This window comes from Abrus precatorius, unplaced genomic scaffold (genome assembly GCF_003935025.1).
Source record: "Abrus precatorius isolate BTA unplaced genomic scaffold, Abrus_2018 Scaffold3, whole genome shotgun sequence".
Taxonomy (NCBI): domain Eukaryota; kingdom Viridiplantae; phylum Streptophyta; class Magnoliopsida; order Fabales; family Fabaceae; genus Abrus; species Abrus precatorius.
Genome location: NW_020874373.1, coordinates 4,778,162 through 4,797,774, shown reverse-complemented (window position 1 = coordinate 4,797,774; position 19,613 = coordinate 4,778,162). Strand labels below are relative to the sequence as shown.

Below are 19,613 nucleotides of genomic sequence, written 5' to 3'. Positions count from 1 at the left end.
GTATGAGGTCAAGTATTTTGCAACCCATTGAATAGCATAAAACACCAAATTACACGTCACAGACCCAATTGTTGCACGTGACTGAATTCTGTAACGTTTGACACAGACACATAATAAAAAGACACAATACAATAATGTTTTTATTATTTAAAGTTCAATACACGAAAAGACCTAAACATTTTATCTTATAAATATATAATGCATTTTAATTTTTATAAAATCATTTTTATTTAGTTACATTTTAAAAAATTATTAGTTTTAACTCCCCTTACTGATGTGACTATAAAAAAAAAACGTAACATACAATAATATATAAATTAGTCGGGTTATAATCAATAAATTTAAAAATATAATATTAAAATTGATCATTACTTTTATAAATATCAAAATTTTATAAATGATACATTTCAAAAACTTTAAAACACATTTTATTAATTTTTAATAAAAGTTTCTATAAAATAAGCTTTTAAATTAACTTTTACGAAATTGATGCGATTCCAATAAGTAAATAAAAAAAAATCATTTTGATTGAATAATATTTAAATTTAAAATAATTTTTCAAGAAAACAATTAATTTTAAAAAATAAAATTTCAACTTTTTATAAATAAAATTAATTATCGTTGTGAAATTATTCACATTTGTTTCAAATGTCATTCCCAAACACTTTTTATATCAAAATTGATTCTTTCAACGTGAATTCTTCTAAACACAGTTCTAAAATATAGATTAAACATACCCTTATTTTGTTTATTACTGAATTTTAAAAATAATCCAGACAGCCCAAAACAGCCGACACCTGGCCCGGCCGCAGAAGGGAATACAATTGCAGAAGAACTATGAGACTACACAAATCGCCACGCAAGAAAAAGTGCCACATGTTGCGTACAAACAGTACACACCTGGCTTGACATACTTTCATGTGAGCCCTTGATCAAAAATAAAACTCAAAATATATATCTCAAACCAAAACAAAAAGGAGCCCATTGCATTCGGCCTTCAGCACAACGACAAAGTACATATCCAGGTTGATATGCTGGAAATCTAACTTAAATTCGACACGGTGAAATCATTACTCTTTAGAGGCTAAAACCGAATCCATGTTTATATTACACAGTTCAACCAGGGCTTTTGCCAGCCAGTTCAACTGCGTTTGATATTCACGTTCCAAATCCACGGAGAACAACTAAGAGAAGAGTTTATGACCTCCCCCATTTCGCCAAACACCTCGCACAGGAGGCCCTCCTCCGGAGTCATTTTTGTTACCTTCTGAACTATCAATTGTTCCAGAATTTGATTCAGGATCAAGAAGAGCCGAAGCAGAACCGTCACCAAGACGCACTCTCAGGAACTTGGAAGTTTTCTTGCGTTGTTTGTTCCCACCACCCCCATCATCTCTATTTTGATTAGATAAACTGTCATTTGATGTTTCAGTCTGCCCACTAAGCTTTAGCACGGGTTGACTACCTGAGTTTGTATCCATCTGTTGCTCGATTGTTAATTTGCCTTTGTCACTGCGGTAATCACCCCTTGATAGCACTTCCACCTTCTCTTCTGAAGATTTATAACCTGCCTGTAGTTGATGTACAGTGCTTAGAAAGTTATCTGCTAATTTCTCGGTCGAGTTACTCCCCCTACCATCTACAGACTTACCTTTGCCTTTCTTGTTTACGTTACTGTTTTTGCGATGGTTGCTACTGCTACCTCGAACCCCGCCATTTTCTTGTAAAGCATTCTTTTGCAAACTAGTGTTGTAAGCATCAATAAGCTCTTTCTGCTTTTGAGTATCTGGACACAGTCTTGCCAATTCCAGCACAAGATGAGACAAGCCAAACTGCTGCACATAGTCAAGGTATGTACCTGTATCTATTGTGCCTTGGCGATATTGGGCAGATATGTCTTTAAATATAGTGTATCTTTCTTCATCAAAATCAAGCGCACCTCGGATCTTTTCAACCAAGGTCTTGTTTGCAGACTGAACATTTTCCACGTTCAATAAAGATTGGCTGCTCGCAGGTAACTTACTCACCTGTGCAGAAGAAACTGGAGGAAAATCTGAAATTGAAACTTCAACAGAGTTACTCTCAACGAGATTTGGAGCAGACGCAGAGTGAACAATTCTGCCATTGTCACGTGCGTCCCTCAATGAACCAGCAGTTCTCTGTGTAGCCTGAATAGAACCAGCATAAGTTGATGGTGGAAGTCCACTGTTAATTACTGTCTTCACCTGACCAGAGTTACGAGACCCTCCAAGAGCGTTGTTTATTGACAGTTTAGATTGTGAAGGATTACTTGATGATTGTACTGGTCCACGACCTGCTGCTGGCCAAGCATTCCCAACATTAATAACAGAAACATTTCTCTTGCCATGCCGGCGTAAACGTGCAGCCATAGTGTTACCAGCGGAACCCTCCAATTCATGGTTGGACCTTTGCTGACCATTGCTGGAAGCTATGGGAAGTGGCGGAAAGGAAGAATCTTCCAGAGGTGCACTCCTAGAGTTTTGCCCCAAGGCTTGAAGGTATCTTGCAGATGATTCAGAACCTGCTGTAGCTAATGATTCAAACGGCTGAATGATAGAATCAATATCAGCATTCTCATCATCAACAGCAACTTGCCCAGTACTTGATGTCGGGAGATCACGAAACGTTTGCTCTGCATTAGCTGTCTCCAAACTGGCCTCTATGGCCATAGAAAGTTGATTTTCAGAAAAATCACGACGAAATGTACGACCTCTTCCGCGGCGTTGATCATGTTCATTACCATGTCTGTATCGGAAGCTAGTTGGTATCTGTAGTAGAAGAATGAAAGGTACAGTAACTTCTGTAAGGGAGTGAGAAGGATCTAAGAAGTAAGTAAAATTTGCCGTTGAAAACAAACATTATAAAAAGACATGAGAAGAAGTTCAAAAGAAAAGAATGTCATTGTACGTGCCTGAAGAGCAGCATTACGCTTTGATCGTGACATACGCCCTCCATGTTCAATAGCATTATGCCTCTAAACCATAAACAAGGAAAAATAAGTTCAACAACGAAGGAATGACGCCAAAACAACAGCACATCCAATAATTTTACATAAGCACGGGGCAACATCAAGCAAGTGCATGTAAACAGCATTCAAAACAAACAGAAAAAGATCCATGCTTTATAATTAATCAGTCACCTTCATCTCTGCTTCAGATTGAAAAACAACAAATTTCTTAGCAAGGCAAGACTCATCTTCACATAAAAAGTGCTCTTGACGAAAGTGGATCTGCACGAGAAGACATTTGCTAACATAAATACTCAGTTCAAACAACACAAAACATCTTGCAAAGCCATTAAGTTAATAATAAAGTAAAAGAAAAGCCTAATCCAGATATCTTGCCTCTAGGTCATCATAATTCTTATAGTATTCATAGTGCCCAGGATGCTGCCTGCATTAAGAAGTACAAATACTATGAATCTTACATTTAAAATACACCTATTGAGCACAAGATTAATTATTTGTTACCTTTGGCATATATGACAAGTGTAATGTTCCGTGGACATATGCGTGTATAGTTCATTGTCCCCATAAAATGGGGTTCTGCAGAATTCACACATGGGATGCCCCATAAAACCACCCCTCTCACTCTCATTTCCATCCACCTCAGAATCACCTGTGCTTATGTGTTGATTCAACTGTGCTCTAGTATATAGTTTTTGCTCACATATAAAAACCTGTCATGTAAATGATGGTTACATACTAACAGAAGATTAGAAATCCTGTTATTCCAGAAATTCTTAAGGGGAATAAAATAATAAAATTTCACCTTCCTTCCCTCCAAACACAAACTGCACATATGCAACTTATGACGATGGAATAAGTGACCCTTCAGCTGCCCTATATTCCTAAACTTTGCTCGCCTCCTTGATGCATCCTGTGGTTGCTCCTCCATCTTGTCACATACACTGCAAGAAAGCCTGCACATGGCCTTGATCATCTTGTAATGGTCCACATCATCGAAAAATCCATTTGTATCCTCGTGGTACCAGTATGATCCAACCTTGCCCTCCCTTACCTCCACAGGAAGGGCCGAAAAGTCATTTATCATCCTCGTATAATCACCTAGAGCCTGGGAGTATGCAGAAAATTTGAATATCAACGACACCAAAAAATAACAACAATTAAACAATACAAAATTTAACAAATCAAGCCCCACTGTTGAGGTATTAATTAAACAAACACAACAGGCTCTTAAAGGCTCAAACCAAGTAAGTTCAAAATGTCACGAATATTTTTCAGTGGTTTAGAAATAGTATGAAGTAAAAAAAAAAATCAAAGACAAAACACGCATAGCAAACATTTAAGTTTAAACAACATACCTACACATCATCACATTAGTTGAACAACAAAAAACTCCATAAAACAAGCATCCCACGTTTAAATACATATTAAATGTTCATAATTACACTAAATGTAGAGAGACAAAAAAAGAAGCAGCGCAAAGACAAGGTAAGTGACGGTGATTTTAGTAGTGCAACTTCACAAAATGTTCCAAATTAAGAATACACTCTAATCTCAGAACAACCGCAACCTGTTCAGAGGTGTGAACGGTTCTCCACTGCATACATAAATATTAAAACAACAGCTGGGAATGTAGTACAGTTCAGATTTTCACTCAACCAACTCAGAGCACGACGAGTAGCGAAGACTCGTCACTTAGGGAAACAGGCATAAAACAACTCATCGAATCAATACATAACAAACAAACAGCTTTTACGGGGAAAGAGAGCATTGACAATAGGGAATACCTTGGTAACGAAAACGATGTTGCATTCGGTCTTGCAGATGCAGCAACGACGATCATCGCAGATGAAACGGAGGCGAGCGACGCACGTGGAGCACACATCCCGGTGCAAACAGGGTCCATACGCAACCCATTCCAAAGGCTCAGCGCAGACGGCACAACAGTCATCCATCTCTTCTTCACTCTCTTCTCTTGATTATCGAACGCGAAAAGCAAGAAACCCTAATTCCAGTGCCCGGATCACGACACAAGGTTAGGTTACTGCAATAAGTAGAGAGGGAGAGATAGAGAGAAGGATCGATTGGGATTCTAGGGTTTGAAACGATTGATCTTGATTTTAAATTGTTGATTTGAATATTGGAGTGTGGATTGCGAGATGCGTGGGGCGGAAGAAATTGATCACCGGAAGATTGAAGGTTCCGAGAAGGATCAGATGAAGAAAGAATTTATGCGATGTGTGTGCGCTTTTTAAATTGGAGATAGAAAGAAGGGCTAAAGACCACAGCCACCCGCTACCGCCTCACCGAACCCAACCCCCTCTCAGCCTCGCTCGCGTTTCTGTCTTTTTCTTTCTTCTTTTTAATATTCTTGTGTTACAGATAATAAAATAGTAACTATAAAGTGTATTATTACAAAATTTTTTCTTTTTTAATATTTTATCAAGAAAATAATAATTAAAGTATAAATATATTTAATGTTTTTAAAAAAATTATATTTATTTGTTTTTTATTTAATAAGATATCGTAGACAGATTTAAAATTATTTATCTGTAAATATATCAAATATTTTAAAAAAAAGTCTACAATTTAATTTAGATTTTCGTTTCTTAGGTTTTAAAAGTGGAAGCTTTTAATCTTACACTATAACGAATAACGAAAGAAATAGAAAAAACAAATCTAAGAAAAGGAAAATGATCAGAAAAGAGAGAGAACATTTTTAACTTATTTCATTTAAAAGAAACAGGAAGAACAGTTAATATACATTTTTACTTGTTTGGTTGAATAAGAAAATAAAAAATAATAGTATACATATACTTTTATTTGTATATTAAAAATTATTATAAATTTTTGAAAAATTTAAGAAAATAAGTATTTTTTATTTGTTAAATTATATAAAAATTAACTTGGTATATATTTTTCGTTTAGCTGTTTCCATTTTACCAATTTATTTGGAACTAACATTACTGTTGTAGTAAAGTGATTCCCGCCTTACTCTTTGTTTTCTTGTAGAATTATTGGACCTCTTAATTTTTATATCGTATTTCTAATCAAGTAATGATATTTGTACCAGTTTAGATATTCTCCAATTATTTGATGGATCCGGAGGAGTTTTTTCGTATTCATATAATCAACATTTTGATGAAAGAATATAAAGGAGACAAAAATAATAAAAAAAATTCAGTTAAATGATATGATATAATAAAAAAATTAAGAAAATGAAATAAAAAGTATTTCACAAGTACATAAATATATTTATTTTTTGTTTGATGAAGTAAACAATACTTAAAATATTATTTTTTTTATTTTAGTGTATGTTAAAATTTTGTTTAATTTTAATCTCTAAAAGAACGCAATTGTTTTTATCTATCAAACTACTTTATTTGATTTCTTTAGTTATATTGGCCAATTGTCTTGTAAAACGTGGTTGAATTTACCAAAACCATCGTACATTCACAACTGTCAATGAAAAACCCTTAACCTAGGCGTAACTTCTCATTATTATTAGGTCTTTTTTGGAATGTATCGTATACAGAGAAACGTAAAAGAAAACTTCTCCCTTGTATTTATTATTATTATTAATTTTTTAAATATTTTTATTTTTAACATTAAATCTTATTTTTAAACTGCATAAATTAATTTTTACTTCTCAAATTAATCTTTTTTATGATAAAATATTAATAAAAATAAGGGAGAAGAAGTGCCAACAATAATAATAGTTATGGCATGACAGAAATAATGATTATTGTGATGAAAGTGATAGTTACTGACTAATGGTTGTTAGTTTGACTTTAACATTAATAATGGTTAAGGAGTATAATAATTGAAAGATTTGTTTTATAATTAAAAATTGATATTAACTATTTTCTTTAAAATTGAAGGTAAAATTATTTTGAAATAGAGTTAAAAAAAAATTCAAGTCAATTTAATTAATACCATTTAATTTAAAAATTTACATTTAAAAATTAAAGTCCTCTAACCGTTAAAATTTGAATTTAATTTTAGTATATTATTAGTTCAAAAAATTGTATACCATAAACTAATTAAAACATATTGTAAATATAGTTCTTGTATGGATTATTATAGTAAACCATCGATATAAATTGTTCATACAACAATCCATGATTTGATGACGACATAAAAATTATAAACATTTTTAGAGTATTTAAATTAAATTTGTCAAAAAAATTTACACAACTTTATTTTTCATAATTTTCATTTGAGGTTTGGTCAATAAAAATTAGAATTGGGTAATTAAAAAGTAATTTGGGCAAACTAGAACTGTTTGATGTGGTTTCTCTAGTTAATTAAGTTGAAAATTTATTTAATAAAAATTTATATAAAAAGTTAACATAACTGTGATATTTTACTTTTAATCGAAAAAAAAAACATTAAAAGTTCTCCCACGAATATGTTCTAACTTTTTTGTGTTAGTATGGCCTTAAAAATGCTTGAGGGAACAATCTGGGGAGAATCGTAATTTTTGCTCGCACTATGAGGGAATACACGCCATAGCAAGGGATGTGAATCACGGCCAAGCATAAATACCTGCATAGAAGGTTAATTAGTGAAATCATTTTCTTGCATGAAATGGCACAAACAATTGTAGTGTACTCACCAAACAGGAGCCCACTTGGAATTAAGCTCTAGAAATGGATATGGCCACCTGTTAGGGAACAGAACACAAACATATCATTACAGCAGATGTAGAAGAAAGCTTTTGGCTGATTTTGGAGATTGAGTTAAATACAATTACAATACCATTTAAAACCATAGGCGTGGATGATCCATTGAAAAATGACGTAACCACAGCTCCATAGAACAAAATAGGCGATTCTAAACCAAGGAAATGGCTAAAAAACAATGCGGCAATACCAAAGCCGTGAGTTGGATAAGTGCCTAATGCTTTCTTAAATTTATTGAAGGGTGTATGAAACTTACGAGATTATTAAGAGCTGTATCCAACAGGAGCAAAGCTACATTCAATGCATGCATGCAACCCATCAACTGACAAGAGTAGCCCAATAAAAATCAATAACACTATCTTTCTTAGAAATAGTATGGACAAAATTAATTATAAAGGTTTTGATGAGGATAACGGCAATGACTAGATGAAATCAATTTGTGACTTGTAATGCAATCAATCTACAGAAACAGTGAATGAAAGGAGAAATATGCACTAAGAAGAATATTTAGTTTGCAGAAGGGTCACACTCACCGGGCTTAATCTTAAATGAGAATTTGATAAGAATGGGACTATAAGACACCAAAATACAATGTCTGTTAGGATGGCAGCTCCTGCACATGTCTGTTAAATGCAGCATATCAATTCAAACCTCTGACAAACTAGGATAAAAATAAAATAATAAGAGTGGGAACGTTTCACTTCACCCTTTCCCATAAGTACTGACAATTATCTCAATATCTCTACCAAACCTCTGAATCCACCATTTCTCATACCTTGACTATTTCCAGCAGCTCTTTTACAGCACTTCAAACTCTCCTATAATTTCTTATTGAACACAAATTTATTTAATATCTTGCATACTGCGTATAAATACAAATAAAACAGGAATTTGACGCTAACCCAAACGCAGATAATTCAACTAATTGAAATTTGCAAGCTTTTGCTAATACATTTAGGCCTAAAATGAGGCATAAACCGGGGTATTTGCATTAACCATCTACCATACCACTTAACCCGTACGAAACAGCCCATCATCAAGTAACTTTTCATTTAATTCTATGTGTTTGACCAACCTGATATGTAGTTTGCACGAGGTAACCCCAAAACCCTGCTCTTTGTTGAAACTCCTCTTCAACATATCGGCTTTGCAACTTGATGGAACCCTTGGTTTCTTTCTCTTGATAAGCATTGATATTTGTAGGCATGGTCTCTTCTATATCCCTTTTCAGAAACTCAGCCCTTGCTCCATCTCGAGGAGAAGGTTTGTTATAGAACTGCCAACATCCATATGCAGATAAAATACTCCCTAGCTGCATCCAAAGTTTCAAAAAAAGTAATAAATGCAAAGTAGATGCTAATTATAGAAACATGAACTGTTTTATGCGCCTTCTACTAACTCCTACTTTCCTAGAGAACATATATAATCTCCCAGTGCATTTTTTTCGATAACGAATTTAAAACAAGGGATTTTGGTTCTTGTCATACCGCAAAATATATGGTAACCAACGTGAAAGTCCACCTGCAAATAAATCAATACAATTAAATGGTCTGCATAATTATATAAGAATCATACAAATACCCCACAATTAGCATGTTATATTAGAATTTTAAAGATGAATTCGATCCAAGAGGGTAAGAAAGAATAATCTCTAAGTAGTGGCATGTTTATCTAAAAGATTTGAAGTCATTTTGCTTGTATACCCTTTAACTGGTTCTTAACTCACCAATGTGTAACTTTTTATTATCTAACATGTAATTCAATTTCTTCCAGAGTTTTATACTAAAGGGAACACATGGAGCATTCAATTAAGAATTGCACTCATATAAGAATCATACAAAATCTCTACAGAATTAGATAGCAGTAAAGATTGAAAGAGGAGGACATACTCAGTGTAGTACACAAAGATGCTTGCATCGTATAGGAGAAGATCCCAGAGTAAGAAGAGGATCATGATGACAAAGGAAAAGAAACGGGTAACAAGGAGGTAAAAAGGGTGTAGTCCTCGCCAACAACTGGTCCATAGTTGTGAGGTGCTCACATGGCCTCTGGGCAACACATTCACGACCACTTCATTGTCAGGTCGAGACAACAGAAGGCTCTCATATGCGCTGTCAAAGTCTCTTTGGGAGGCTCCTTCGTTCATTCCCAGCACACACAAGGCACCTATAAAAGCCATCCCAACTATGCCAAAACACACAAAATCATACCATGCTACCTCCAATGCCATGATTTTTTGCCAATTAGTTTGGTAGTTAACCACCACCCATAGACACCCCCTCTTCTATGCAACAGCAAAGGGGAAAACGGTACGGAACACAAGCTTTGAACTTGCCACTTAATTAACCACTAAGTACCAAGCATACACATTTTTTAGGCGTGTTTTTCATAAGGGACTGGTAGTTTAAGTTTGACTGTCAAGTTTGCGATCTTTATGCCCAACTTTGACAAAAAGGTTACCAGGATTCAGACACATTGGAATTTGGATGCGACACTGTTTCAATGTGGATGCAAAGGGGAAAATGAGTTTTAAAATTGTAAATAAAATATAGCAACAAAAGAACTAAAAAATAGAACAGTATAAATACTCAATTAAGGTCAGTTTTTTATAATTTTATTTTTTAATTTATTTTTATCATATTACTCGTCTTATTTGATATTTTCTTCACTTTTATTGTATAATATTTTGTACAAAGTTCATGTACAAATGCATTTTTCTATTTTATATAAAAAAAATGTAATTCCAAAAAATTCCTCTTCTTTCCTGTTTAACCTAGATGGAGAAGAGCGACGGAAGAGTGGTTTTAAAATATGGGTGGCCTTTTGTAAGTAACATGGGCTTCAGCATATTGGGCTCATTAAGTTGTCATGTTATGCCTATTTATACTCGTTTTGCTATGGGTTTCTGACTTCTCGCTGTCCTGTCTTCTAGCCATGTATTTATTGAAAACAATATTCAAAACAATGAAACCGTTAAAAATTATAGAATATAAATGTGTAATGTTAAATAATAAAAAATATGTAAATATAAATAATATATGTGTAAGTGCGAGTACATATAGTATTATTTGTTCATTTTTATATTACTGCTTTAGGGTCAATAATTTGTCAATCTAAGAAATGTGAGTGGTTTTGACCAAAAAAAGAAATGTGTGGTTTGATATAAATCGTCTGTCACTGGATGGCTTCATATAATGCCTATTTTTATTTTTATTTTCTGTTTTCCATTCGGTTGACTTCAATAATATTCCACAGCTGTGATATTCTCTTTTAAGTCTTCATTAAAAAACACTTAGCTAATTGCATTGCAAGCGTTCATGAACAATGGTTTCTCAATAAATATCATTACCCACTTCAACACCATGTATTGCTGTCATGGCCTTTACTAATTATAGCATTTATTATTTTTCTATATTCGTGTTATACTTCTAAGATGTACAACTATTTGGACATTCTTATTATATTATGAAACTTTTAGGGTTAACCCTAACTGGTGCGCAAGAAAATGTGTACACGTACATTTATCATTTATTAAATGTTCACGTGTTTCTTCCTGCAGTTGTGGGGTTGACAAACGACAAACTGATTAATTAGATTAATCACAACAAAGTCTCTTCCCTCAGCTTAAGTGCTATTGTATATAATTTTCATCATGTGCCTGTGACGCAAGCATGAAGTGTGTTCTTTTTCCACCACCCTAGCCATGTAACCAGTTGTTATCAACTTGATAATGTGAGGATCTTAAATGCTTAGATAATAAACAGCGGTTGAGCAATGCCAGCAAAACATCTTTAAAACACCTTAATTTGTATGAGTTCTGTTTTCTCTTTAATAAAATTAAGGGTATTGCTAACTAAGTATTTTAAGTATATTAATTAAAAATCATGTTCAATTATATTAAAGATCATAAAAATAAGTACATTAAATTTTAAGAAAAAAAAACTTTATTGTTAATTTCTTAATCAATACCTCTTAAAGCACTGATTAACATTTACTTAACAAACAGGACAAGGATCAAGACTGAATAATATATCTTAATTGTCTTTACTTAGTTAGTTCCCAAATGATTTCGCAACTATTAGTGACTAGTAAACCTTGAGCCACACATGACACGACCGTGGTTTCCTTCTGGTCTGTGTGCCGCATAACAGTACATGAATAATTTTCAGGGCCTGCTTGTTCGTGTACTCTTCACTTTTCATCAGTTAAACAATTTGAGATAGCTACAAGCTTCCAAGCAAATTGAATCTTCAAATTGTAAATATCAATGCCGAAATCAAACTTGTGTAGTGGTCTTTAGTGGCCGACAACTTCGCCTCAAATGACAATATTTTTCTAGACTATATTATAGACATTTATACGTTAATGCTTCCCTAATAGCATTTAAATTAGACGTATATATAGTACTTCCCAACTAGCATTTCAATATACGCAGTAAAGTTGATTTGAAACGACAGAATATAATTGAAAGTGTTAATATATCTTGTTTCAGTGTTAAATGTTCATTAGTATATTCTTAGTATATACCCCAAAAAAGATCAGAAAATAAAATTAACTTTGACTTCATATGCGACACACTATATAACATTAGACTTATAAACAAAACTACAAAAACAAGAAAAGCGGGGGGGACAAGAGGGGGACAAAATACAAAAGATGGGGAATGGGGAGGGAGTGAAACAGTTGAAGCTAAGAACCTGAAACCCAAGAAAAGTTTAGAAAGCAAATAGGCTTTTGAGCCAAAAGCAGACAAGGTTGATGAATTTATGATTTGAAAATACAATGAAAGGGAGACATTGCAGAATTATTTGTAGAGTGCAAATGTAAAAGTTCCGGTAACAAAGTTTTTTGACGCACAGCATGACATCATGTAAACAGTGTGGAAGAATAACTACGCTTAATCACGGAGAAGCCACCATCAACCACCAAGTTGTGGCCACTAACGTAAACAGCTTCATCAGAGGCAAGAAACAAAGCTGCTTCTGCTATATGCCGAGTCTTCAACACAACACCCTTAAGATTAGCCTGAGAGCAACTATTAGCTTCAACTTGATCAGGTTCAAGATTGAATGTTCCACATGTGAGAGGTGTGGCAACCCCAAAAGGGGATATGCTATTAACTCTTATTCCATAAGCTCCAAGCTCACTACAAGCTGATTTCACAAGACCCAAAAGAGCATGTTTTGATGTGGTGTAACCATGAGGACCCGTTCCACCAATGGAAGCAGCAACACTAGTGGTGCATATGATGGATCCACGGATGCTTTTGGCAACCATGGCACGTGCAGTGTGCTTAATTGTGGCAGCTACACCACGAACATTTGTAGCCATGGTGCTGTCAAAGTCATTCAGATCAAGCTCAAGGATGCCACATAAGGACCCTATTATTCCAGCATTACTGAACAAGATATCTATGCGACCATGTTTTTCCAAAGTGTATTTCACCGTTTCTTCAACTTGATTTTCATCTCTCACATCACAATGGTGATATGTCACTCTTTCTGAGCCTACTGAAAGTGCAACTTGGCGACCTTGTTCATCTTGAACATCTGCTGCAACAATAAGTGCTCCATGTTCAGCAAATAATCTCACTGTCTCTTCTCCAATCCCACTAGCTGCCCCGGTGATAAGAGCCACCTTACCCTCTAATCTGAAACATGATTAATCATATCAAGAACAATCAAATCAACTAAATAATCAAAATTGACCGGATTATATATAAATCAAAATGAACAAAATTAACTTTGAAACTATATATGATGTTACACATACACAAAAAATTTAGAGTAAATAAATAAAAGGGTGCAGAGCTGAATCTGAGATAGACCAAACTAGGGGCACCTTTGCTTCGACATGGGGTATGACCAGTGAGTGAATAAGTTCCTTGTTTGAATGAGCTCTCCCCAAAACCTGGAAATAAAGCTCTTGGAGTATCCCTTAATAAGAACCTATATTTATAACGTTTGTAGAGTGCAAAGCTCCAAATATATGTTGGCCAACTAACTATTGCAATGTTCATAATAATCGTCATTAAGTATTAACAATTTGTCTTATTGATCTTGTGTTTGGAAAATATACTTAATCAGATTTCTTGTAGTAAGTGTTCAAACTAATTGAGACTAATCGTCTTTCGTTGGTTTCTTCTTTTTCAGCATAATGCATTTCTTAAGTACCCATTATCAAATAAATATGTACATGAACTGTAGCTGAAGAAATAAATTTGATTGTGCATTCAGTATTTATGTGAATTCCACGTTTCCAACTAGGTGTATAGCATATAAAATTCATTACACTCTGTTTCGAATCACATGGCCTTCATCATGCTTTTAATGTACAGTTGAAAGGTCAAGCATTCCAACTCGTACAGGCTACACAATATTATTCACTTTTTTTCTCATGCAATCATACTATTATACAATTTAATTATTTTCCAGATGTTTAGTGCTTTATTATATAATTTCATGCTGATTAAAAAAATAATTTCGCCCCTTTTTCAGGTAAAAATGAAAGTGTAGAGACGTCATATGCACTAAATACTGATCATATAATCGATTATTTAAGTTAAATTTATATTTATAAAGAGTCAATTCAATCATTGTTTTTAAAATATTATGATCTACGAAGAACATATAATTTTATTCAGAGTCTTTGTTGAAAGGTCACTTTTGTGTTTGAGACATGTGTATAATATACGAATGCTTTAACGGAGAGCAACAATACTTGTGTAAACTTTAAGCTCTATATAATTGGACACAAATTTTTTCTATATAATTAATTACATTTAAAAAAGTATTATCACACTGTGAAACTAAGATACGCACACATGTAGTTGTCACTGATTATAAGCTTGAATTTGTGTACTAATATTGTTTATGTTAGGATTGGTTTTCCAAAAGAAACACGCAAGTCATGTGGTTCAGGCTACCTTCTTTCTTTATTAAATAAAATCAACTAATTACGAACAATATCATTTACAGTATTAACATGTAATTTTATGAATACAAATTATGTGTAATTTTAGTCTTTTTAATTTAAATTTTTTGTAGTCTAAATTTTATATTTATTTAAGTTCAGTCTCTTTCTTCCAAAAATTCATCTAATTAAAAAATGTATAAAATATTCAAATAAGACATAAATAATATAATAAAATTATTTTATTTTTATTTATTTATTTAATATAATATTTGTATATAAATTAAAATAGATCAATGATATGTCATACATTTATTTTATTTTTCATTAAAATAAATTTTAAGTTAAAAGAACACTTTAAAATTTTAAAAATTAAATATAAACAATTAAAATTATAAAAATAAAAATCACAGATAAACTAAAATATAATAACTGTGTATATATTTATCAGATCATATCCTTGTGTAAATCTGTGTGAGTAAGCATTTGCATTTTATGTAAATTATTGCTTAACGTGTTTAGAATAACGCTTGATTGTTGTGCATATTTGTATTAAAAATAGTATCTCACATTAGTATGAAATGTAAAAATAAAACAAGATAAATTATTATTAAGTAATAGTAATTGTATAAATTCAAACCTCCTTGTGCTCTTTTTTTCTTTCTAATACGTAATCTTTATTATTATTTATTTTTTATACTTGTAAAAATAATTAAACTCTAAAATACTTTCAATTCAAAATGATTACTTTAAACCTCCTTTTTTGGGTTAAAGTTTTATTTTATGTATTGAATCTGAATCAATACTCTCAAATTATTATTATTTTCATTTCCTTAAAGTTTTCCTTTTTTACCTAAATCCTAATTTATTAATTTTTTATTCAAATTAATTACGTGTTTTTTATAAATATTTAATATTTAATTTTAAAAATTAACCAATTTTAAAATTAACTAAAACAGGTTTAAGTTTAGGAAAAGGCCCTATTCTTGACAAGGTTCTAATTTTCACTGAAGCTATTTTTTTTTTATGAAAGGTATTTGTTGAAACTAAAAAAGAGAGAGATATACAACTACAAAATAATTGTTAATGTAAAGCAACACGTATTTAAGTATTCTCGGATCAGATTAACGTAATGATGTACTAATCAAATTAATCAATTAGTACGAAAGTAATCGGTTTGTTCATTAGTCAAAATTTAATTAATAGTCTCTCCCTCCCCCAACGTCCCAACATTATATATTGTTTGTAATGTGTTTAGATAATTATTAAAACCATAATTCATGTTATAAATTTAATAACATAATTTATTATAATATATAAATAATTTATTTTATAAGTCATAGACAATAATTATTAAAATAAGTTAAAAATAATTTGTAAAAGTTATAATTTTTTTAAAATTGTTTATTAACTCATACAAAATCCCATCACTTTTTTTTTTCAACTTTGAAGTTAATATTTTTTATAAAAAATGTACAAATATTTTATTCTATAATTTAGTGTAATTTTATCATAATTTTCAATTAAAAGTTACAAATTTTGTTCACTATTATCGTTAAAGTACTTATTAATAGAACTTTGAAAAGAAAAAAAGCACAGAAATAAAATTTGGATGACCCACACATGACGCAAGTGAAGTTTGAAAGAAAATCTTGAAAGTATATATATATATATATAAAGTAAAACTTATTAGTGACCTACAAGGCCCACGGGGCCTATTGGACAAGTTTGTGTGTTGTGTATGATGTCCACAGATTAAGGCCCACAGGGTCAATCTGTAGCCTTCTTCTGTATTTGGGCTCCAAAACCATGCCTTTCAATTACAATTTACATATAAATTTGCAAGTGTCAATGTGATTCCCCCTTTCTTTTTTTCTAATAAAAGGACTTTCAAGCACAAGAAAAACACAAATTAGGTCTGAAATATTTATCTAAAATAAGAAGTTAAAAGAAAAAGCAACCTTATCTAAAATATTACAATAAAGAGATTTAATATGAGCCGTATCTAATTTTGAATGCAAGTTTTTTTAGTTGTGAGAAATATATTTTATTAAGCAGTGAAATAAAATAGTTTACTAATTGCTATAAAGTTAAAAAAGAGATATTTATGTTTTTGGTCTAGTGTATTAATATATAGAAAGAGAAAAAAAAAACTTCTCACATTAATATAAATTAAAAAAAATTTATAATTAATTTGAGTCTTTTATTTAATTTATATTTAACGATCAGTATAATAATAAATTATAATCTATTAAATGCAAGTAAAATAAAATATTTAGATTAATTGTAAAAAAAATTAGATTTACATTAATATGAAAAATTACTGTCTCATATATTTATATATATAAGTATTTACTTTATCATTTGAATGGCTCTTAATTAATGTTTGGGTAATTAATGAAAAATGTATTATAATATTCATATAATTACATATTTTCTTGTAAACATGCACACACGTTACATGTATAAAAAATATTTTTATGTATTTATCATCTTTTATAATTATAGTTTTTAACATTTTTAGATATTTGTCTGAGCTTAATTACATATTGCATTTATAGTTAGTACTATATGCTTCGTCAAAAAAATTTTAAAAAAAATTACTCACTAAAATAGCAATATTGTTTTATGAGATTGTAAAAAATATATATATCCTCTGAATATGTGTATATATTAACCAAATATAAGCATAAAAATTAAAGATTTTATCACGTGAGATATAATTTTAAATCAGATAATTTTCTTACAGGAAAGAACGAGGATAATGTTTTTAATATATTGTCTATTGGTATAGAAGTTCATAAGGGATACAAATCGTGTTTCTATTGCTAAAATGATTCTATAGCCATTGAAGGAGTATGTTATAAATTATAAATATTTAAAATGAATGATACAATAAAAATTCGATTAAAAATGAATGCAAACATTTAGTTAGTGTGTTTTATTTTATTGATTTTGTATTTTATTATGAATAATTATAGAATAGTTTTTTTTTTATAGACAAAATATACATAACTAATTAATATGACTATTATTTTTATTTTAAAAATTGAAATTTTAAAATCTGCAAATTCTCTATGATTCATATATTTAAAATTTTATAAGTGTAACTATTATGTACACTACACAAATTTTTTAAATTAATTTTTTAATAAATAAATAAAATTATATTGCATGAATTCTTCAAAAATTTTATTAATTTTTTTAACTATAATAAACAAGACTGACATAAAAAAAGTTTTTAAAATTAAGAAATATATCATGAAAACTTTAAATATCTAAAAATAAAAATAAGATTAAACTCAAAATGATAATAAATATAGAAAAAGTCACTCAGCATAATTAAAAAGTAATTTTTACTTAATATAATTTTTTATATATGTGCTTTTCAATAATTTATTATACTGGTTAAAAGGTTATGTAATTCTCTTACATGCTTTATAATCTTTATACACATGCATCTTATATACATGTAATATATGATTTTTAATTTTATAATTTTTTATTTTATATCAAAACAAATTATTATTAAAAATTTAAAAATATGACTTTATATTAAAAAAATACTATAATATATTAAAGGACATAAAAAAGTGATAAATTTGCGTTGTAATTTTTAAAAATAAGCTAAACTTTTAATGTAAACAAAAGGAAAAAAAATAATTAAAATTAATAATGTGGTAACAAGTAAAAGAAAATAAACTTATAAAACCCTATTTTACTTAAAATTAGTATTGTGATATCACGTAAGGGAAAATAAACTTACAAACTATCGCATTTTTAAGGATTAGGAAGACGACAGATAAATATGTAATGGTGGCAAATATATTTATATTTTAACATTAATTTTATTTTAGAATGATATTAATAAAATACAATTTTATTAATACTTTTAAAATATAAAATTGTGGCAGATATAATATTTGAAATATCATTATAATATATATATATATATATATATATATATTATTTTTTATTCGATGGGACTGGGACTAAAAGCTAAAAAAAAATTGAGATAGCTAATACCCAAAGCATTCAAACGTAATAATAAAAACGAAATAAATTATATTAAAACAAAAATCTATACATCGAATCTGGTCACGAGTCCCTATCAGACCAAACATGACAAGATAGAAGCCCCCACGTACGACACTGCACCCTATCTGTTTACCGTAACACTCAAAAGTGTATTTATCAGAAAAAAAAAGAAAGATAACACACTCAAAAGTCTCATAAATAATTTTTATTTCTGAGCACAAAAAAGAAAAAAAGAACAGCTTCGTTTTTTCCAAGATGCGTGATTGATTTTAATTGGATATATCAGAAGTAGATGCTGAACGAATAAACGATTCAGAATAATTTGGATGGAAGCCCACATTAAACTCTTTGCAGAATTTTTTTATTTCATCACACACAAGAGAATAATTTGAACTTGTAAAATGCAAACTTAATAATGAACGTGGTTCTAATATTTATTCATATTTTTTGTTTTAGTCCCTTTGAACTTTTTTTTTCTATTTTATATCATTCTTTTTCAAATACTCACAATGAGTCTCTCATCTAATGAAGGTCAATAGAACAAAGAGTAAGTTTTAACTCTAGCAAATCAAGCGGATATAAAATTTACTTGAATTAAGATAAAAAAAAAAGTTTAGAACTATTTTAATTTTTAGAATGGTTTTTTCAAATTAGGTTTTATGCAAAAATAATGTTAACTTATATAATTATAAATTAAGTTTAATTTTATTGCACCGTTACATGATCAATCGATCAATCGTAATATATAAAATATATAGTTAATATGATTTTTATATTAACTATCATAAAAGGAAAAATATTATTTATATAATAATTAATAATTTGAATGATAGCATAAAAATTATATATTGTGAATGTTTTAATTAATCTTTTATATTTTTATAATAAAATATACTAATAAGTACAAATACATTAATAATAATAATAATAAACGACTTATGCAGGCCTGCTACGTCATACCTATTTTTTATGTAAGTTTTTTCAAGTCGAAT

At 30.4% G+C, this 19,613-nt stretch overlaps 3 protein-coding genes across 4 annotated transcripts; all 3 read right to left on the bottom strand.

The window, feature by feature from the left end:
- Positions 1-678: 678 nt before the first annotated feature.
- LOC113861356 (E3 ubiquitin-protein ligase ZNF598) lies at positions 679-5,359 on the bottom strand. 2 transcript variants are annotated; one of them, XM_027494124.1, is made up of 8 exons: positions 4,774-5,323; positions 3,792-4,094; positions 3,491-3,699; positions 3,365-3,413; positions 3,161-3,250; positions 2,933-2,995; positions 1,652-2,789; positions 1,404-1,571 (listed from the first exon to the last, which is right to left on the bottom strand). In XM_027494124.1, the coding sequence occupies exons 1-8, from the start codon at positions 4,939-4,941 to the stop codon at positions 1,561-1,563; spliced, it is 2,031 nt and encodes a 676-aa protein (XP_027349925.1). In that variant the 5' UTR covers positions 4,942-5,323; the 3' UTR covers positions 1,404-1,560. The 2 variants fall into 2 exon arrangements, with proteins under 2 accessions (XP_027349924.1, XP_027349925.1); XM_027494123.1 differs by having other exon boundaries at positions 679-2,789; positions 4,774-5,359.
- Positions 5,360-7,397: 2,038 nt separating this feature from the next.
- Positions 7,398-9,907, bottom strand: LOC113863669. Its single transcript, XM_027497319.1, has 8 exons — positions 9,561-9,907; positions 9,159-9,192; positions 8,747-8,983; positions 8,205-8,294; positions 7,928-7,993; positions 7,748-7,839; positions 7,605-7,652; positions 7,398-7,534 (listed from the first exon to the last, which is right to left on the bottom strand). The coding sequence occupies exons 1-8, from the start codon at positions 9,899-9,901 to the stop codon at positions 7,417-7,419; spliced, it is 1,026 nt and encodes a 341-aa protein (XP_027353120.1). The 5' UTR covers positions 9,902-9,907; the 3' UTR covers positions 7,398-7,416.
- A 2,630-nt stretch (positions 9,908-12,537) lies between these two features.
- LOC113861047 (short-chain dehydrogenase reductase 3b-like) lies at positions 12,538-13,526 on the bottom strand. The gene is made up of 2 exons (XM_027493648.1): positions 13,513-13,526; positions 12,538-13,321 (listed from the first exon to the last, which is right to left on the bottom strand). Exons 1-2 carry the CDS (start codon positions 13,524-13,526, stop codon positions 12,538-12,540), a joined length of 798 nt encoding a protein of 265 aa, XP_027349449.1.
- Between the last annotated feature and the right edge of the window lie 6,087 nt (positions 13,527-19,613).